This window comes from Epinephelus lanceolatus, chromosome 21, assembly GCF_041903045.1.
Source record: "Epinephelus lanceolatus isolate andai-2023 chromosome 21, ASM4190304v1, whole genome shotgun sequence".
NCBI classification, from domain to species: domain Eukaryota; kingdom Metazoa; phylum Chordata; class Actinopteri; order Perciformes; family Serranidae; genus Epinephelus; species Epinephelus lanceolatus.
The window spans coordinates 29,486,620-29,501,145 of NC_135754.1; the positions used below are offsets into that span (position 1 = coordinate 29,486,620).

A 14,526-nucleotide genomic window follows, 5' to 3' on the forward strand; every position below is an offset into this window, starting at 1 on the left:
TTGGCATAATAAGTGCTTTTACTTTTTGGTACTTTAAGGTCATTTAAATGCAAGACTGTTACCTGTAACAGTATTTTTACACAGTGGTATTACTGCTTTTACTTTTATATACATTATCACTTTTTGCTGTATATTTATTAGAGTTCTTACCTTCTAAAGTGTGCCATATCAGCCTTAAATATTGTGATATACTGTGCACAGTCAACTCCAATGGCTTTTACTGCAGCAGCAGTTTCCATTGAGCAGCACTTTCTGCTAGACTATGCTGCCATCTGCTGGAGGAATAAGAAAATACTTTACTGTTCCTCCAGTTTTAAACAACTTTTTGGCCATTAGACATTCGGGGCACTTTGGTGTTGATCACAATGGTTTTCCCTGTTATGTACACCCATCAACAAAGAGCAGACACAAAGCTGTACTCAAAACTGATTTATTCAACTCACAATTAGACCCTGAATTTTAGGGGTCACACACAAAATTAAGCACCATTCTGAGTGCCTGTACAATGTAACATGCTCAAAGAAATGACATTTACCAAAAATAATTAATAAACAAAACTGCATGTATTAAATCCCTACAGAAAATCATTGTTAGTCAGTACAAGCATGTACTGTTTGGATGCTTTGAGTTGAAAATTATTACCTGAATATTCTCATTAATCATGGTTAGAGCAGCACAGCTTCCCAACAGAAAGGACAACTTTATTGTATTAGCTGGATTAGATATGCGTCGAGGACATGAATTATCGGCCCTTTAGGAAATACAAAAAAAAAATTCTATGTGACATCGCCACAAGAAACTAGAAAAAATATATAAAATTGGCACATTGTTTAAATCAAAATAAAACCACACCAGAATGAGACAACAGTCTGTTATTGTACAACTTATATACAGAAGCCGTGGTCTCAAGGTAGTCTCCAGGAGATTTAGAAACGTAAAGCTTCACTTGCAGGCATGTCTGTGTGTGAATGTAAATAAATTATACCTCAACAATACCTCCCGTGTGTGCTGCCAGTGCTGGGTTTGTGCTTCACAAATATCAAGCATGAAGCATAATACAAAAGAATACGTTTACATCAGCTGTCATGTTCACATTTTTCTCTTTGGAGACCTGAATGTGAGTTTTGGAGAGATCTCTTTCAACAGGAGAGTTTAAAATTGTCCTTTTATTGTTACTTTAAATGTGAGCACGTTGCTGTTTTACTGCAGTGAAAAATTAATTTCATCAAAGTTATGTTTAGTCGTGTTTTTCCTGAAGAACTCAGGGACATTAAGACAGCCAAATCTTCCCTCGATGCTTCACCAGTAGATGACGAACACAACATATTAAGAGCAGGTTAAGTTCCTCAGCACGTGTCAGAAATATTTAGCAAGTTCCCCCGAAAGAATACCTCAGGGCAGACAGGTGTGATTAATCATTTACGAGCACAGAGAACAGTACCGATATGGTTCAGCTGTCCTGAGTCCTGGACTAGTGAGATGGTACACACTGTCCTCTGTGGTGCTTGGAGTCGCCTCACAGTCTTTGTCTGTTGAGCGTGTTGGTGTGATGCCGTTTCCCTCCTCGGTCAGATAAAGAAGTCTATGCTTGGAAGTCGTTCCCAAAGTGTCTTATCTGTTCCTCGGTCATGGACAGATAGGTGGCCCGCATACTGGGGGAGTACTGTGGAGGAGAGGGTACACATAGAGACACACACACAGGATGTTACAAGCTGATTCTGGGAATTATAGGCAAGGCTTCACAGGTATGGACTGAGCCTAATCATCAGCTACAAATAAAGGAAATGTCATGGGGGATCAAAGGAGTAGTCCGCTGAAAATCCATCTCGTTGAGTATCAATTTCTCACCACATGTAGGATTGGAGGTGGCTCTGTAAAGGCTGAAGTTTAGCAGAGGAAGGCAGCTCAAGTTTCAATGGATTCCAGTCAGGATTCAGGAATCCACCCGCCATCTCTCCTACATACAGCCAAGACATATAGGGTGCGTTCCCAATCGCATCGGTACTGCAGCTGCCTGGGAAGAAGCTATACGTGAATCTGGTGGTTCTGGATTTGATGGACCTGTAACACCTACCAGAGGGTAACAGATTGAACAGGTGGTGGCCGGGATGTGTATTGGCCTTAATGATGTTATTGGCTCTTGAGACAGTGCGGCTGTTTGTTTGATTATTTTGTTCACTTAGACAATTGATATTCCTATTATGACTATTCGAATGGTCATCAGTTACTTGAATGCACTGTCATCCAATCAGCTGTCGTCTGTTTGCGGGTCAGTCAATGCGACGTAGCCTATCGTCCACTGTGCAGAGGATTGTGGGTCAGAATACCCAGAGAAGAATGCTGGCTTGCAAAATCAGACCAGATGTAGTAGAACATAATGGTATTTACTGCATTTGACAGACATACTTAATCCTTTTCTGGCATACATATATATATATAGTATGGTAGTATGGGTACTGGAACACTCAGATAGACTTCGTCTTGGTTTTGCATCTCTCTGAGGTCATTTTGTGTTTCTTTCTGGACATTTGATAGTTTGGAAGTGAAGGCCAAGGGTCAGGCTAGCTGTTTCCCCCTGTTTCTAGTCTTTATGCTAAGCTAAGCTAACAGTCTAGCTCTAGCCCTAGCTGTCTAGATCAGATTTCGGCTATTGGATTGGACGAAACCTCGAAAATGGGTTGTTCAAAAGAAGAAAAAAAAAAGGATTTTGAAATTGGTTTAGATCGTGAAATTCAGTTTTGGATTTGATCCGGATCAAACCTTTGATATGCGTTCTTCAAAACTTTTAGGAAAGGTTGGGATACCTTTGATCCAGAAAATAAGGATTATCCTGATTCCAGCAGATGGCTGGATTCAGGGTGGATGTCAGGAACAAAATGCAACAGAACTTTGGTCAAAATTGGTCAAATATAAACACAGTTAGTTCTATTTTCCATTTAAGTTGTTGAACTACAGTTGAGGTGGATAGACTATCTATTAAGCCTTTTGGTAAAATAAAGGATACTGTTTCCATAAATTAATCCTCAAGCAGCTGTAAATATCAATACAATTTGCTTAATTTTAACTTTATGTTATTTACAACAAAACAGTCAAAAGGAGTTTCTAACAATTGGATCTCCCATGCTGTTTTCTGTTTCTTCAAATGAAAACACTAAGATTGACCACATGTTGACAATTGCACCTGTCCTTTACATTAGCTAGTAGCCTACACTGTGATATGTAGTCCCATTTAGAGCGCTGGTTATCCAGATTTGGTAATCTTGACAATTCTAGACTTGGATCATTTGGATCCAAGTAACACTTTTTACACAGCTTTATGTTAATTTTCTCATTCAACGCTTAGCAAGGAAGCAAAAAAGTCTTCCCAAGATGTTGAACTATGTCTTTAACATTTCCTTTTATTAAGGATTCTACCATTCCCACCAGTTTTTATCACCTTACCTCCACAACCACCTGAACATATGCTCCCAATTCTCTCATCAGCAGTTTTTACGTCCCCTTTACACCCACTGCTACACCATGTTTTGTGTTGTGCCTTCATGATATAGTGTTCTAGCCTTTTTTTGCTTGTTCTCCTGTCTTTCTTTTTGCTTCTTTGCTGCCTTGGTTATGCCCCTATGGGCTTGTTTGCTTGTTCCGAATGGGTGCCTTCTGCTGTCCTTATTTTGTCTGTGAGTCTGGAATCTAAGCCCACACCTTGATTCTTATGAGATCAGTGGCAGAGAGGTGGATGGTGCTGCAGGAGTCGTTTGAGTGGTTTCTATGGGTGTTTTGATGCTCTGTGTCGCCTTTGGAATCTATTATAACTACTGTGAATCTCAGCTGACTACAGTTGCCATCTTCCACAAAGAAGCACAGCACAAACCTTTAAGAGCCACCTTCAAGCCTGCAGATGTCGAGTGTTGTGTTATGTTTAAAAGACAGATTTTCTGTGGAGTATTTCTTTAACTCATATCTACAAAACTGACTCAGGGCATAGATAACAAATCAATCTATTATTTATTAAATGTACAACTAGTAACAGTAATCAGTTACTTTGACATGAAAGGAACACATCACCCACAAAATGATCATTTGTATTTCAATTTTTTGACCCCATGTTACTTTGAATTTGTGAAGAAAACTTTGTTTTTCTCGCATGCCTCCACGGTGAACGAATAATCCAAAAACAAAGAAAATTCACGATGAATTGTATGAAAAGGGGACCACATTTAACATTAAAACTATATCAAAACAGCGCTTTGAACTCCTTGATACCAATAAACTTAAACTAGAAGTGGAAAAACGCCCCACGTCATCTCTTTTCTCGCATTGTCCAATCAGATGATTTAAGAGGCGGGCCTTCTGTGGTGGTCACAACAAGTTTACAGTTGGTAAACAATGGAGGAGAAACTGGTGGTAGTGGTTGCTGGATTCTCAGAGCCATACAGCCCGATGATAGACAGCAGGCTGTCAAACTGCCCCTGAGTCATCCTAAAATATGCCTGGAAACAGCCATCATGGAGGAGAAGCTCCTGGACCAACTGGTGGTACTCCCCATGATCCACCCTCTTTTTTAGGGTCTCATGTACCCACACAGATCTCTGTTTCACTGTGCCCAACAAACTATTTACTGACAGCCTCTCACCCTCAACCAGAGCTACAGCAAGTGCCCTCTGCCTCAACATTTTAGGAACCAGATACTAATTACTGTCAAATAAATAAAACAAATAAATGGTAGATTGATTGCACGGAAAGGTTAGAATAAGGAGGTGAGTCCTTGGTTGCCTGGCAACAATAAAAAGGCGCAGCAAACTTTTTTTCACTAGTTAAAAAAAAAAAAGCAGTGTGGTGCGCAATCGCGTTTTTGCACCTTGCAAAACCTTGCATGAAGTGCAACACACACCACCGCCAGCGCGGCGCTGTGGCCGTCAAGGGCCGCCCTCCAACACACACTGGCAGCGGCGCGCAGCGGCACCGTCAACATGTATTTCCCACCCCAGCCCGCTAGGTGGCTGTACCTACACTAGTTGCCAACGGTTGCCAACTGCTAGTAACAGAAGAAGAAGAGGAAAAACTTTGAGGCAACAACAACTTGAATTTCTTATCGAAGTCGTCTTATTAAAAATTTGAAACAACCGGAGTTGATTCTACGAGATGAGACGTACATAAAAGGCTTTTCTCGCAGCGCCGCCATGAGCGCCGGCTGCGCCGGAAATAGAGCAGTGGGCTGAAGCAGAGCAGCGTGGCGTGTCGGCCGGTGCCAGTGTGGGTTGGTTCATAGAATATAATGGAGGCGGGCGTTTTGACGCACGGCGTACGGCGGCGGTGTGTGTTGCACTTGGGACTGTTGCGCAAAGTGTTTTAAATCATAAGGATCTAGCAAAAATACATGTATTTGGGAAGTACTGAGCATACGACTGGATAAATGAGACTTAGATTATAATGCGTGAGTTGTGTGAGAGCTTGTAAAGAGATGTTTGATATAGTTTTGCAGTTGTTAAACGTGGCCCCCTTTCACTACAGTTCATCAAGAATTTTCTCCAGTTTTTGGATTCTTCGTTCACCGTGGAGGCATGTGAGAAAAACAAATTTTTCTTCACAAATTAAACGTATCATGGGGTGCATAATAGATATACAAATGATCATTTTATGAGTGGAGTACTCCTTTAAAAATAACTGACATTACTCTAAATCTGTCAGTACCCAGATAAAATAAATTCTATAGCAGTATACAGCGCCTGGTGCGTAACACCTTGTGGCAGTACAAGCTATAGAATTGAATGACTGGAGTAGAACTGCATGCACAGGGAGGCTAACTGTGAGGAAATCCAGGGACATAACGACAGTACCACCCTGTGAACACCAGGGGCAGACAAAGCCTCACTAACTAACAGACTGGCTGGAATGAGGACAACAGGTTGTCCGTTAAAAAGCCATGCCAAACAGGAAAACTGCACAGGTACCAAACAAAGTGAGGTGAAGTGAAGGAGAGGTAAAAGACAGAGATGCAACAGAGGGAAAGTGAGGGAGTGAACCCTGAGGAAGAGTTGAAAAGACTTACTCGGTTTCTATACTGCTGAGAGTATATCTCCAAAAGTCGATTAAAAAAAAAGAGGAAATATAGAAATGAAAGATACAAACAAACAAACAAACACATGACAAACGAACAAACAAAAAAATATATAAAAGAAGCTGTTAGCCGCAGACTACTGCATGATGCTGCACAGTTGAAGTCATGAGGGAGAATTTAATTATACATCACTTGCTGGCATTAATTAGGAAAGAAGTCATAAGGCAAAGCTCATCACATTTTTTGGTTAACTCATGTTGGAACTGTAGATGACTGACAGTAAAATCATTCTTCATCTTGAAACTCTACTAACTGTGGTAAAAAACAAGCATGAAAAGTAGAAAATATGTTGATCTTTGCTTCATCTTTTTGTGGAATCTAAACCTCTGAGCATAACAGCACAAAATATGCACTTTATCAAATATAAAATATGTTTTTTGTTTGTATTTTCTGATCTTACCATCACAACATTCTCTCTCTAAATAACACTTTAAAAAGCTTACAAAACACTGATACCTGCAGTGTGCATTTAGTCAACCCGGTCTCACTCCCAACTCATCAACCACAGACGCTTAGTCAGTGGCCCTCTGCGTCAGACACAGACACTCTTTAGCGGCATTATAAGACGCATTGGGCGGCGGCATTTTTTGACACTTCAAGCATCCGCTGTAGTATAAAAAGTGAGAAAGTTTGCATAGGGTGGGCGGGAGAGTCAACAAACTCCGGACTTTGACCCGGGATAACGTTGTAACACGAGTTATTTTAATAATAATGTAGTGCGCTGGTATGTACGATGTGTGTATGTGACATTACATTACGTTAATAAGAAATTGGGGTTTAGCGATACATTGATCTGGATCAGTATATCAGTTCAATGATAAACTATCTAATATCATTGATACAAAGTGAAAACATTGCTACATATCATCATCTTTAAGATATGCCTTTATTTTTAAATTCCCATGGCACGTCTATGCTATAATTTAAATGGTGCTAGCAGCCTAGTACTGAAAATGGTGACGAGGATATTTGCTGATGTCATCTCATATTGATCACAGGCAGGAAATTGTGGCAGACTTTGTGATACCAGCAAATATCTGTTTGATGTCGAAAGAATTGAGTTGAGTCGAATCGCATCGTATCGTATTAGTATCCTATCACATCGTATCATATTGTACTGTATTGTATCCTATCGCGTTGCATCACATCACATTGTATCATATTGTATCGCATCATATCATAGTATATCGTATCATATCATAACAAAACTTGGGATTTACACCCCTGGTAGGAAACATACTTATTTTTAGCAAAACCACGATGTTTCCTGCTGAACATAACGCTAACACTAACCTAACCATGTGATTTTTCTTGCCTAAACCTAAGGAGGTAGACCTCAAAACAAAGTTTTTTACCTGCGTTTTAAGTTTAAAAAACAGACTGCATGCATTTAACTAGGCTGACCAAATGTCCTCTTTTGCCCGGACATGTCCACATTTCACGTCCCGTCTGGGGCATCTGGGGGTCTTTTATAAACTGATGATAATGTCCGGTTTTCCGTGTGTTTGTGTGTGTGTGTTAGAGCGCGGCACGGGCCGCATATTTCTGCCGAACCCGAACCGAGCCCGACATTATTTAATGACCAAAGCACTGAGTTTGTGTCACACAGTTGTTAACGGTTACAGGCTATTTAACAGGCCGAGCGTGCTCAGTGGAGAGGGATACCTCTGTGTTTGAGACAGGAGCGGGAGGTGGGAGGTCCGACGCTTCCAGCGAGAGGAGATGGAGACATAAAACAAAATAAGATAAAATAGGAAAAACCTGTCTCCCTCTTTTATTTTATTTTCAACGTTTAATCAAGGCGGAGGCGGGCAGCTGGAGGTCCGAGACTTCCAGAGAGGGAAGAGGTAGAAACAAACAGCCAATGTGTGTCTGTGTGCGTTATGTTCAGGTGTTGTCACGTAAATAACAGTGCCCGAGCAATAAACAGGACAGACAATAGGATTTTATTTATTTTTACACTACATTTTTACTGAAAGCTGACCGAATCCAACCTGAGCCCGAATACAATTTATATAGCTATAACGGGTCGGGCTGGGTTTGGTCAAAAATGTAGCTCTACATTTTTGACCAAACCCGGCCCGACCCGTCGGGTACCGCCGGGCTTTGATCGCCACACTCTAGTGTGTGTATGTGTCCCCTATAGAGGCCTATCTGAATTTCTGTCTTTGAGAGATATTATTTTGTAATATAACTGAATTTTCTATCCATACATATAAATTTTAAATATATTAAAATGATAAGGCGTCTTTGAGTAAACTGCGAGTATCATTTAAGTAGTCGTGGCCGGCCAAGTGTCCTCTTTTTGGAAATCAAAATATGGTCACCCTAATTTAACAAGCAGAAACTGTACTTTTACTGTGAAAAGTTTTTCTTTAATCTGCGTTTTAAGTTTATTTTGAAAGACACAATGCGAGTAACGAGCGTAAGGGGGGCCCTTTTCATTCCTATGAAAGTTGCTTAGTGGCGCATGAAGCCAAAAATGTTCAACTGCTGTGCATAAAATTACCCAGATGATTGCCGCTGCTTCCGCATCATTGGGCCCATGGAGCAAGGGCACTAGAGACTTCTGGCGTAGTGCTCCACTTAATTAAATGGGGATAAAATGATTTAATGTTGCAGGTCTTCTAGACTTTCCAAATGTTATCAGACTGCATGGATCAAATCCTGATAGTGAAACAAGTCATTTTGTTTAGGTTGCAGACCTCAAAAAAATGTATCCATTGATTTACAGACATCGCTTTCACAATGTAAGTCTATGGGAGAAACTCCTTTTGCGACCAGTGGCATCGTGTGACGAACCTGAAAGTTGTAATTCCACTGTTTGGCCACTATAAAAATTGACTTCAGTGCCTTGCGCTGCTCTGAATTTGACATGCCATCCCTGACTGATGGAGGAGGAGTACTTAGAGCGCCATAGGGCCACTGACCAAGCGTCAGAGTGCTGGGAGTGAGAACGTGTTGCTTTAACTGCTGTATTTCTTCACACACTTGCGTAGCATGTTATTAAGAGGCTGCGCCCAATGAAAATTTAATCCAAAATGTTTCTATATTTATCTCCGTGATGTACAGTAACAGGAGACAAGTGGCCCAGCGGGGAGCAAATTTATTCAATGAGGAAGAAAACCTTCAGTGTCAACAGTGAGCCAGTTTGTGGTTTAAGACCCGGGTCACTCCCTCCTGGGAATTTGGCCTGAGAGAGGCTAAATGATGTTCACTTCATGATTAAATATTAACCACATTACTTCTCCTCGCCTTGCTTTGGTACTGTAAGCCTCAGTAAGTTATGGAGGGCAGAGGAAGGCACAGTGTACGATAAAAGAGTATCTCATTAAATACCTTTTAGGAAATCCTTAAAAAAGTTGATTAAATTAAGGAAAGTTTTTATATATGGATTAACATTTGAGTGACATTTAATGAAGGAAAAGAGCCTCTGAGTGAATCTATGAGTGAAATAATCAGCAGTTATTTATAATACAACAACTTCCTGTGCTTTAAAGGCTAAATCTGTCTGTTAGCTCAGAGGGAAGTGACATCATAGGAAGGACTTGGCCTCTGGGACCCAACGCACCGAGGGGGGTGGAGAGCCTCGTCCTATCAGAGGCACGTTCTCGTACCGCGGGTTTCCCCCGAACAGAGCTGTCTGGTTCCTGAGAAAGAATAAAAAAAGCGACTTATGAGGAATAGTGGAATTTAGAAATCACACTTTGCTCCACGTGTCACATCTGTTGACTCACATGTACTCGGATACGGGGGCGTTGGACAGAGCTGGGGCGGGCGGGTGTAGGCTGTTCTGGCTGCCCATGCTGCTGCTGTAGCTGCAGAAGCTGTGCATGTTGGTGAGGTTGGGGTTCTGGGAGGCTATCCTCCTCGCCCGCGGGTTGAACGGATCCTCTTCATCGATGTCATCATAATCTCGTTCCCTAGAGGACACAGGAAACATCAGAAGAGGAGCCAGATGAATAGCTCGGTCCAGAGGTTTCAAACTGTGAGGGAGACACGTGACGCAAAGACAGTGTGTGAGGTGAAAGAGACTGGTGCATGCCGGTGTTGTAAAAACAAGGGAGGTTAATTATTGTTGTTGGACCTGTTCATTTGACTGCTTATCAGTGTTGTCAGCAGCAGCAGCGGTGGCTGTGACACACGGCTCACCGAGACAATTAAGGTACTTCAGCTACTTCCTCTCTGAATCATAACTAAAATAACTCGAGTCAAATGAACCCACAGACATGATACAGATATTTTTGGATTCAGTGTGACTTATACTGTTACACAGTTGTCTCAGAATAACAAATGAACATCCGTGAATCCAGTTAGAAATCATCGAAAGCAGACACTGCTTATAACTCCAGAACTTAACTGAGAGTCATCACACAAGGCTAATTCTGCATACTTTTAATAATGCCAATTTGCCAAAATGTTAACAAAGACAGGCAAACACTGCAACCTGAAGCATAACTCAGTGAATCCTTGCCAACATTATACTTCCCGTTTAGTTGCCCTTGCCCCAATTTTCTCCTTTAACTAAAGATCCAGACTTTCAGCAGGTTTTTACCATGAGCCGAATTATCCATAGAGGGCTCTTCCTCTTCCAGAAAAACAAACTTGGTGATTTAAACTGGTAAAAACCCTGAATAAAGCAGTTTCACTTTAAAAATCAGTGTTTCTCCAATGCTGCTTGGCTCGTCACAGAAGGGCTGTTAGCCCAGCCTCTGCTAATGTGTGCTCACGTTTTTTCTCCGATAACTAAAGAGCCAGAGTTTAAAGAGGGTTTTACCAGGAGCCGAATTATCCACAGAGGTCTCTTCCTCTTCAAGAAAGTCAGATCTGGTGATTTAATCTGGTAAAAATCCTGTATAAAGCAGTTGCACTTTAAAAATCAGTGTTTCTCCAATGCTATTTGGCTTGTCGCAGAGGTTTTTACCACGAGCCGAATTATTCATAGAGGGCTCTTCCTCTTCCAGAAAAACAAACTTGGTGATTTAAACTGGTAAAAAACCCTGAATAAAGCAGTTTCACTTTAAAAATCAGTGTTTCTCCAATGCTGCTTGGCTTGTCACAGAAGGGCTGCTAGCTCAGCTTCTGCTAATGCGTGCTCACGTTTTTTCACCAATAGCTAAAGAGCCAGAGTTTAAAGAGGGTTTTACCAGGAGCCAAATTATCCACAGAGGTCTCTTCCTCTTCAAGAAAAACAGACCTGGTGATTTAATCTGGTAAAAATCCTGAATAAAGCAGTTGCACTTTAAAAATCAGTGTTTCTCCTATGCTGTTCGGCACAGCAGGTGCTCGAGCCAAGCTGCCGCTAACATTTGCTCAACTTTTTTCTCTGATACTTTAAAGTCCAGATGTCGGATGATTAAAATCTTCATCCAGTTAAAACATATCGTTGAAAACAACCAAAATCTAAAAAGCATATTGGAAAAATGTGGCTTAAACCTGGATAAAAAGTCAGCCTCTGGCAGCCAACCACAATTACAACCTCAATCAAGGACACAGAACATGTCCTTGATTAAAATTACAGATTTCTCCGGGTTTGAACATTGTCGGAAACATTTGGGATAATCAACTCAGCAAAGTATATAACATTGCTCGAGTTGTTTTTAGACATTTCAGTGTGGAAAAGTTACATGTTATATCTTGAAAGATAAACAGTGAGGGTTAAAATGAAAGGTGAGTTTAAAAGGACGCACGCTAAAATTATTAGCTACTTAAAGAAGGTATTTTGAAGTCCAACTATTAAATGTATATTTGTAGCAGAACATCTGGGACACATCTATATTGTTTGGCTCATACAGTGGGTATAACTGCATAAAGATGGCTGCAGGATGAGGAAATGAGGGCGCTCAGGCAGGCAGAGACGTAGAGAACGAACTGACCTGCAGGCAATTTGTCTCCATGCCCTGGGAATGGCACACAGCATGACAGTGAAGGCACAGGCTGCCAGGGTGGAGAAGAGGCAGAGGTAGAGTACACCCTCCACCCCATCGTAGCACACCCCCACCATTGCATCCAGGTAGTCCTGGAGAGATCAAAGACATCATATAACACAGACAAAAAAGGGGAAGATGCTTGTTGAGGCGGATTCTTACTGTCACATTTGAATTCAAAGCAGAGCAAGTGAAGCAAAGATGAAAAAGCACTTAGAGCGCTGGAGTGCGTCGTCTCCAGGAGGCACATACTTCATTCATGTTGTGCACATTCAGTGGGATGTTCGACATTATTTATGTACTGCAGTCATAAGCTACACCGTTCAGGTTTAACGGTGCAGGAGACTCGCACATACGTATGTAAGAAAACACAGTTTAGAAAAGTTCCTCTCATTAAATGTGAAAGTCTTTCAGTTGTGCCTTTCTCTGCTCTGTTCCCAGTTCCACTTTCAGTTTGATGCCGAAATCCTGTGTGGCCACTTACTCTCCTGTTGACCTAGTTGTGCTGCTGCGATGCCAATTAGGATGCAGTGAACGAACCTTGTTGAGCCCCCTGCAGTCCAGCAGGGCGGTCAGCTGGTGCAGACTGGCCTCCGAGGAGTTGAGCAAATGCTGGATACCCAGTAGGTCTCTCTGCGGAGAGGTCACCAGACAGTATCACTGGCAAATTCTTGAGCTGTGCTGTTGTACTACGGCATGAAAGTCATAGCTTTGTGTGTTTGTGTGTGCGATACCTCAGCAGTGGGGAACAGAGGCACGGCAAACTGCAGCAGACCCTGGATCTGGATCTGCATGGTGGTCAGGGACCTCTGGAAGATGGTCAGGGGCTGCAAACAAGAGAATGTGTTTGAATGCACGCAGAGTTAAGAGCATGCAAATGACGAGTAAACACTGGTCCTAATAGAAGTCTTGAGGGAAGCATCACAATGAAAGAGTCGGCAAACAGCAGAGAAACTAAAGGTTCTCAAGGCTGTTTAATGGAGCTATTGTCAAGTGACATAATGTGCTTGATTTTTCTAAAAGAATGTGCAGATGTCTCGTTCTTCCACAAAGTGAAAACACATGGATGAAAAAGCAACAGCGACTATAATGGATCTTATTTTTCTGTAATGTCATTTGTTAGTTTTTTCGAAAGGCAGAATTCAGCTAAATTAAAGTGAAATACCACCTAAATTTTGGAGTTTCAGTATGTCTTTTCCACAGCCTTGGAAAGTTCAGTCAATATGTGTGAGCCAGAAACGAGACAAGTAAGTCTCTCAACCTTGTGATGCCATTAGGTATCAAGTCTGGAGTTGCTCCATAGACTCACTTCAAACACGTTAGGTCAGTCTCTAAAGATGCGCTCTCTTCTGAAGATACAGACTGCAGTATCTTCAAGCAAGGCTACATGTGCCATCTTAACAAATGCTTGGAGGTAAAGAATCCTTCATGTACCCTGCATAGGCTACTGATTGGCTACATATGCACAATTTTGTGGCACTACAAATTATTAGTTTTCAAGATGGACATTCTCATATAGTCCACTGTAAGCTAATTCTTTATCAAGACAATAACTGATGACAATGAGAGGGTGTCAGCTTTGTGGATATTTAACACACTTGGCCAGTTAATTAGTAAAATAATGTTTTTTAGAATTGTTGTCTATTAAAGCCTTTTTGTAATTAAGGTGGTTTTGATATGCCCTGCATTTAGTTTAAAGATGTTTCGAAATGTTTTCAAAGACAGCTGGGCCTTTCTCATTTGTGAGTATGCATGGTCCGAGGCAGTTCTAAGTTTGTTCAGAGTACGAACAAAGTCAGGTAATAAAATACTGTTGAATCCCAGATTTGTGTGAGACAGGGGTGCAACTAACAATTGTTTTCATTTTCAGACTGATTAGTCGATTATTTTCACGATTATTCATTCAGCTGTAATATCTATAAAATGTCAAAAAAATTGTGAAAACTGCTCATCACAATTTTCCAGAAGTCAAAGTGACATCTTCAATTTGCTTTTTTTTTAACCAGCCAACAGTCCAAAACCCAAAGACTCTTCATTTACTATCATAAATGACAAAGAACAGCAATGAATTCTCACATTTAATAAGCTGGAACCAGCAAATGTTGAAATTTTTGCTCAAAAAATTACCTATTAATTAACCTATTAATTAATCTATTATCAAAATAGTTGGCGATTCATTCTATTCTAAATGTTCCTATGCACTGTTTAAGAACAGATTTATGTGCACACACTTTTTGTGAATGAGGCCGAGTGAATGGGAGACTGTTTTTTTGGACCCATTGAATATTTGTTTTTTGAGCTTTATACTATTGTTGTGTTCTCAGTCCGGAAACAGAAAATGTTCCCATAGACTCAGACCATTCATCTAGGTGCTCTCAGTGTCATCTAGAACATCTTTCACCATTCATTGTCTATGGAGCAGCTCCGGACTTTGTACTCAATGACATCACAAATTTTAGCTCTAGAACTCTAGTTTTTGGATTTAGG

At 41.0% G+C, this 14,526-nt stretch overlaps 1 protein-coding gene across 2 annotated transcripts in view; it reads right to left on the reverse strand.

The window, feature by feature from the left end:
* Positions 1-414: 414 nt before the first annotated feature.
* Positions 415-14,526, reverse strand: part of ttyh2 (tweety family member 2) — a 107,656-nt gene continuing 93,544 nt past the window's right edge. The window contains exons 9-15 of one of the 2 annotated variants that reach the window (XM_033611684.2): positions 12,774-12,866; positions 12,580-12,672; positions 11,989-12,131; positions 9,850-10,035; positions 9,684-9,762; positions 6,044-6,070; positions 415-1,663 (exon numbers count right to left, since the gene is read on the reverse strand). In XM_033611684.2, coding sequence (XP_033467575.1) covers positions 1,583-1,663; positions 6,044-6,070; positions 9,684-9,762; positions 9,850-10,035; positions 11,989-12,131; positions 12,580-12,672; positions 12,774-12,866 — 702 coding nt within the window. In that variant the 3' untranslated portion in view covers positions 415-1,582. The remainder of the gene's footprint in view (positions 1,664-6,043; positions 6,071-9,683; positions 9,763-9,849; positions 10,036-11,988; positions 12,132-12,579; positions 12,673-12,773; positions 12,867-14,526) is intronic. The other variant, XM_033611685.2, reaches the window with a different exon arrangement.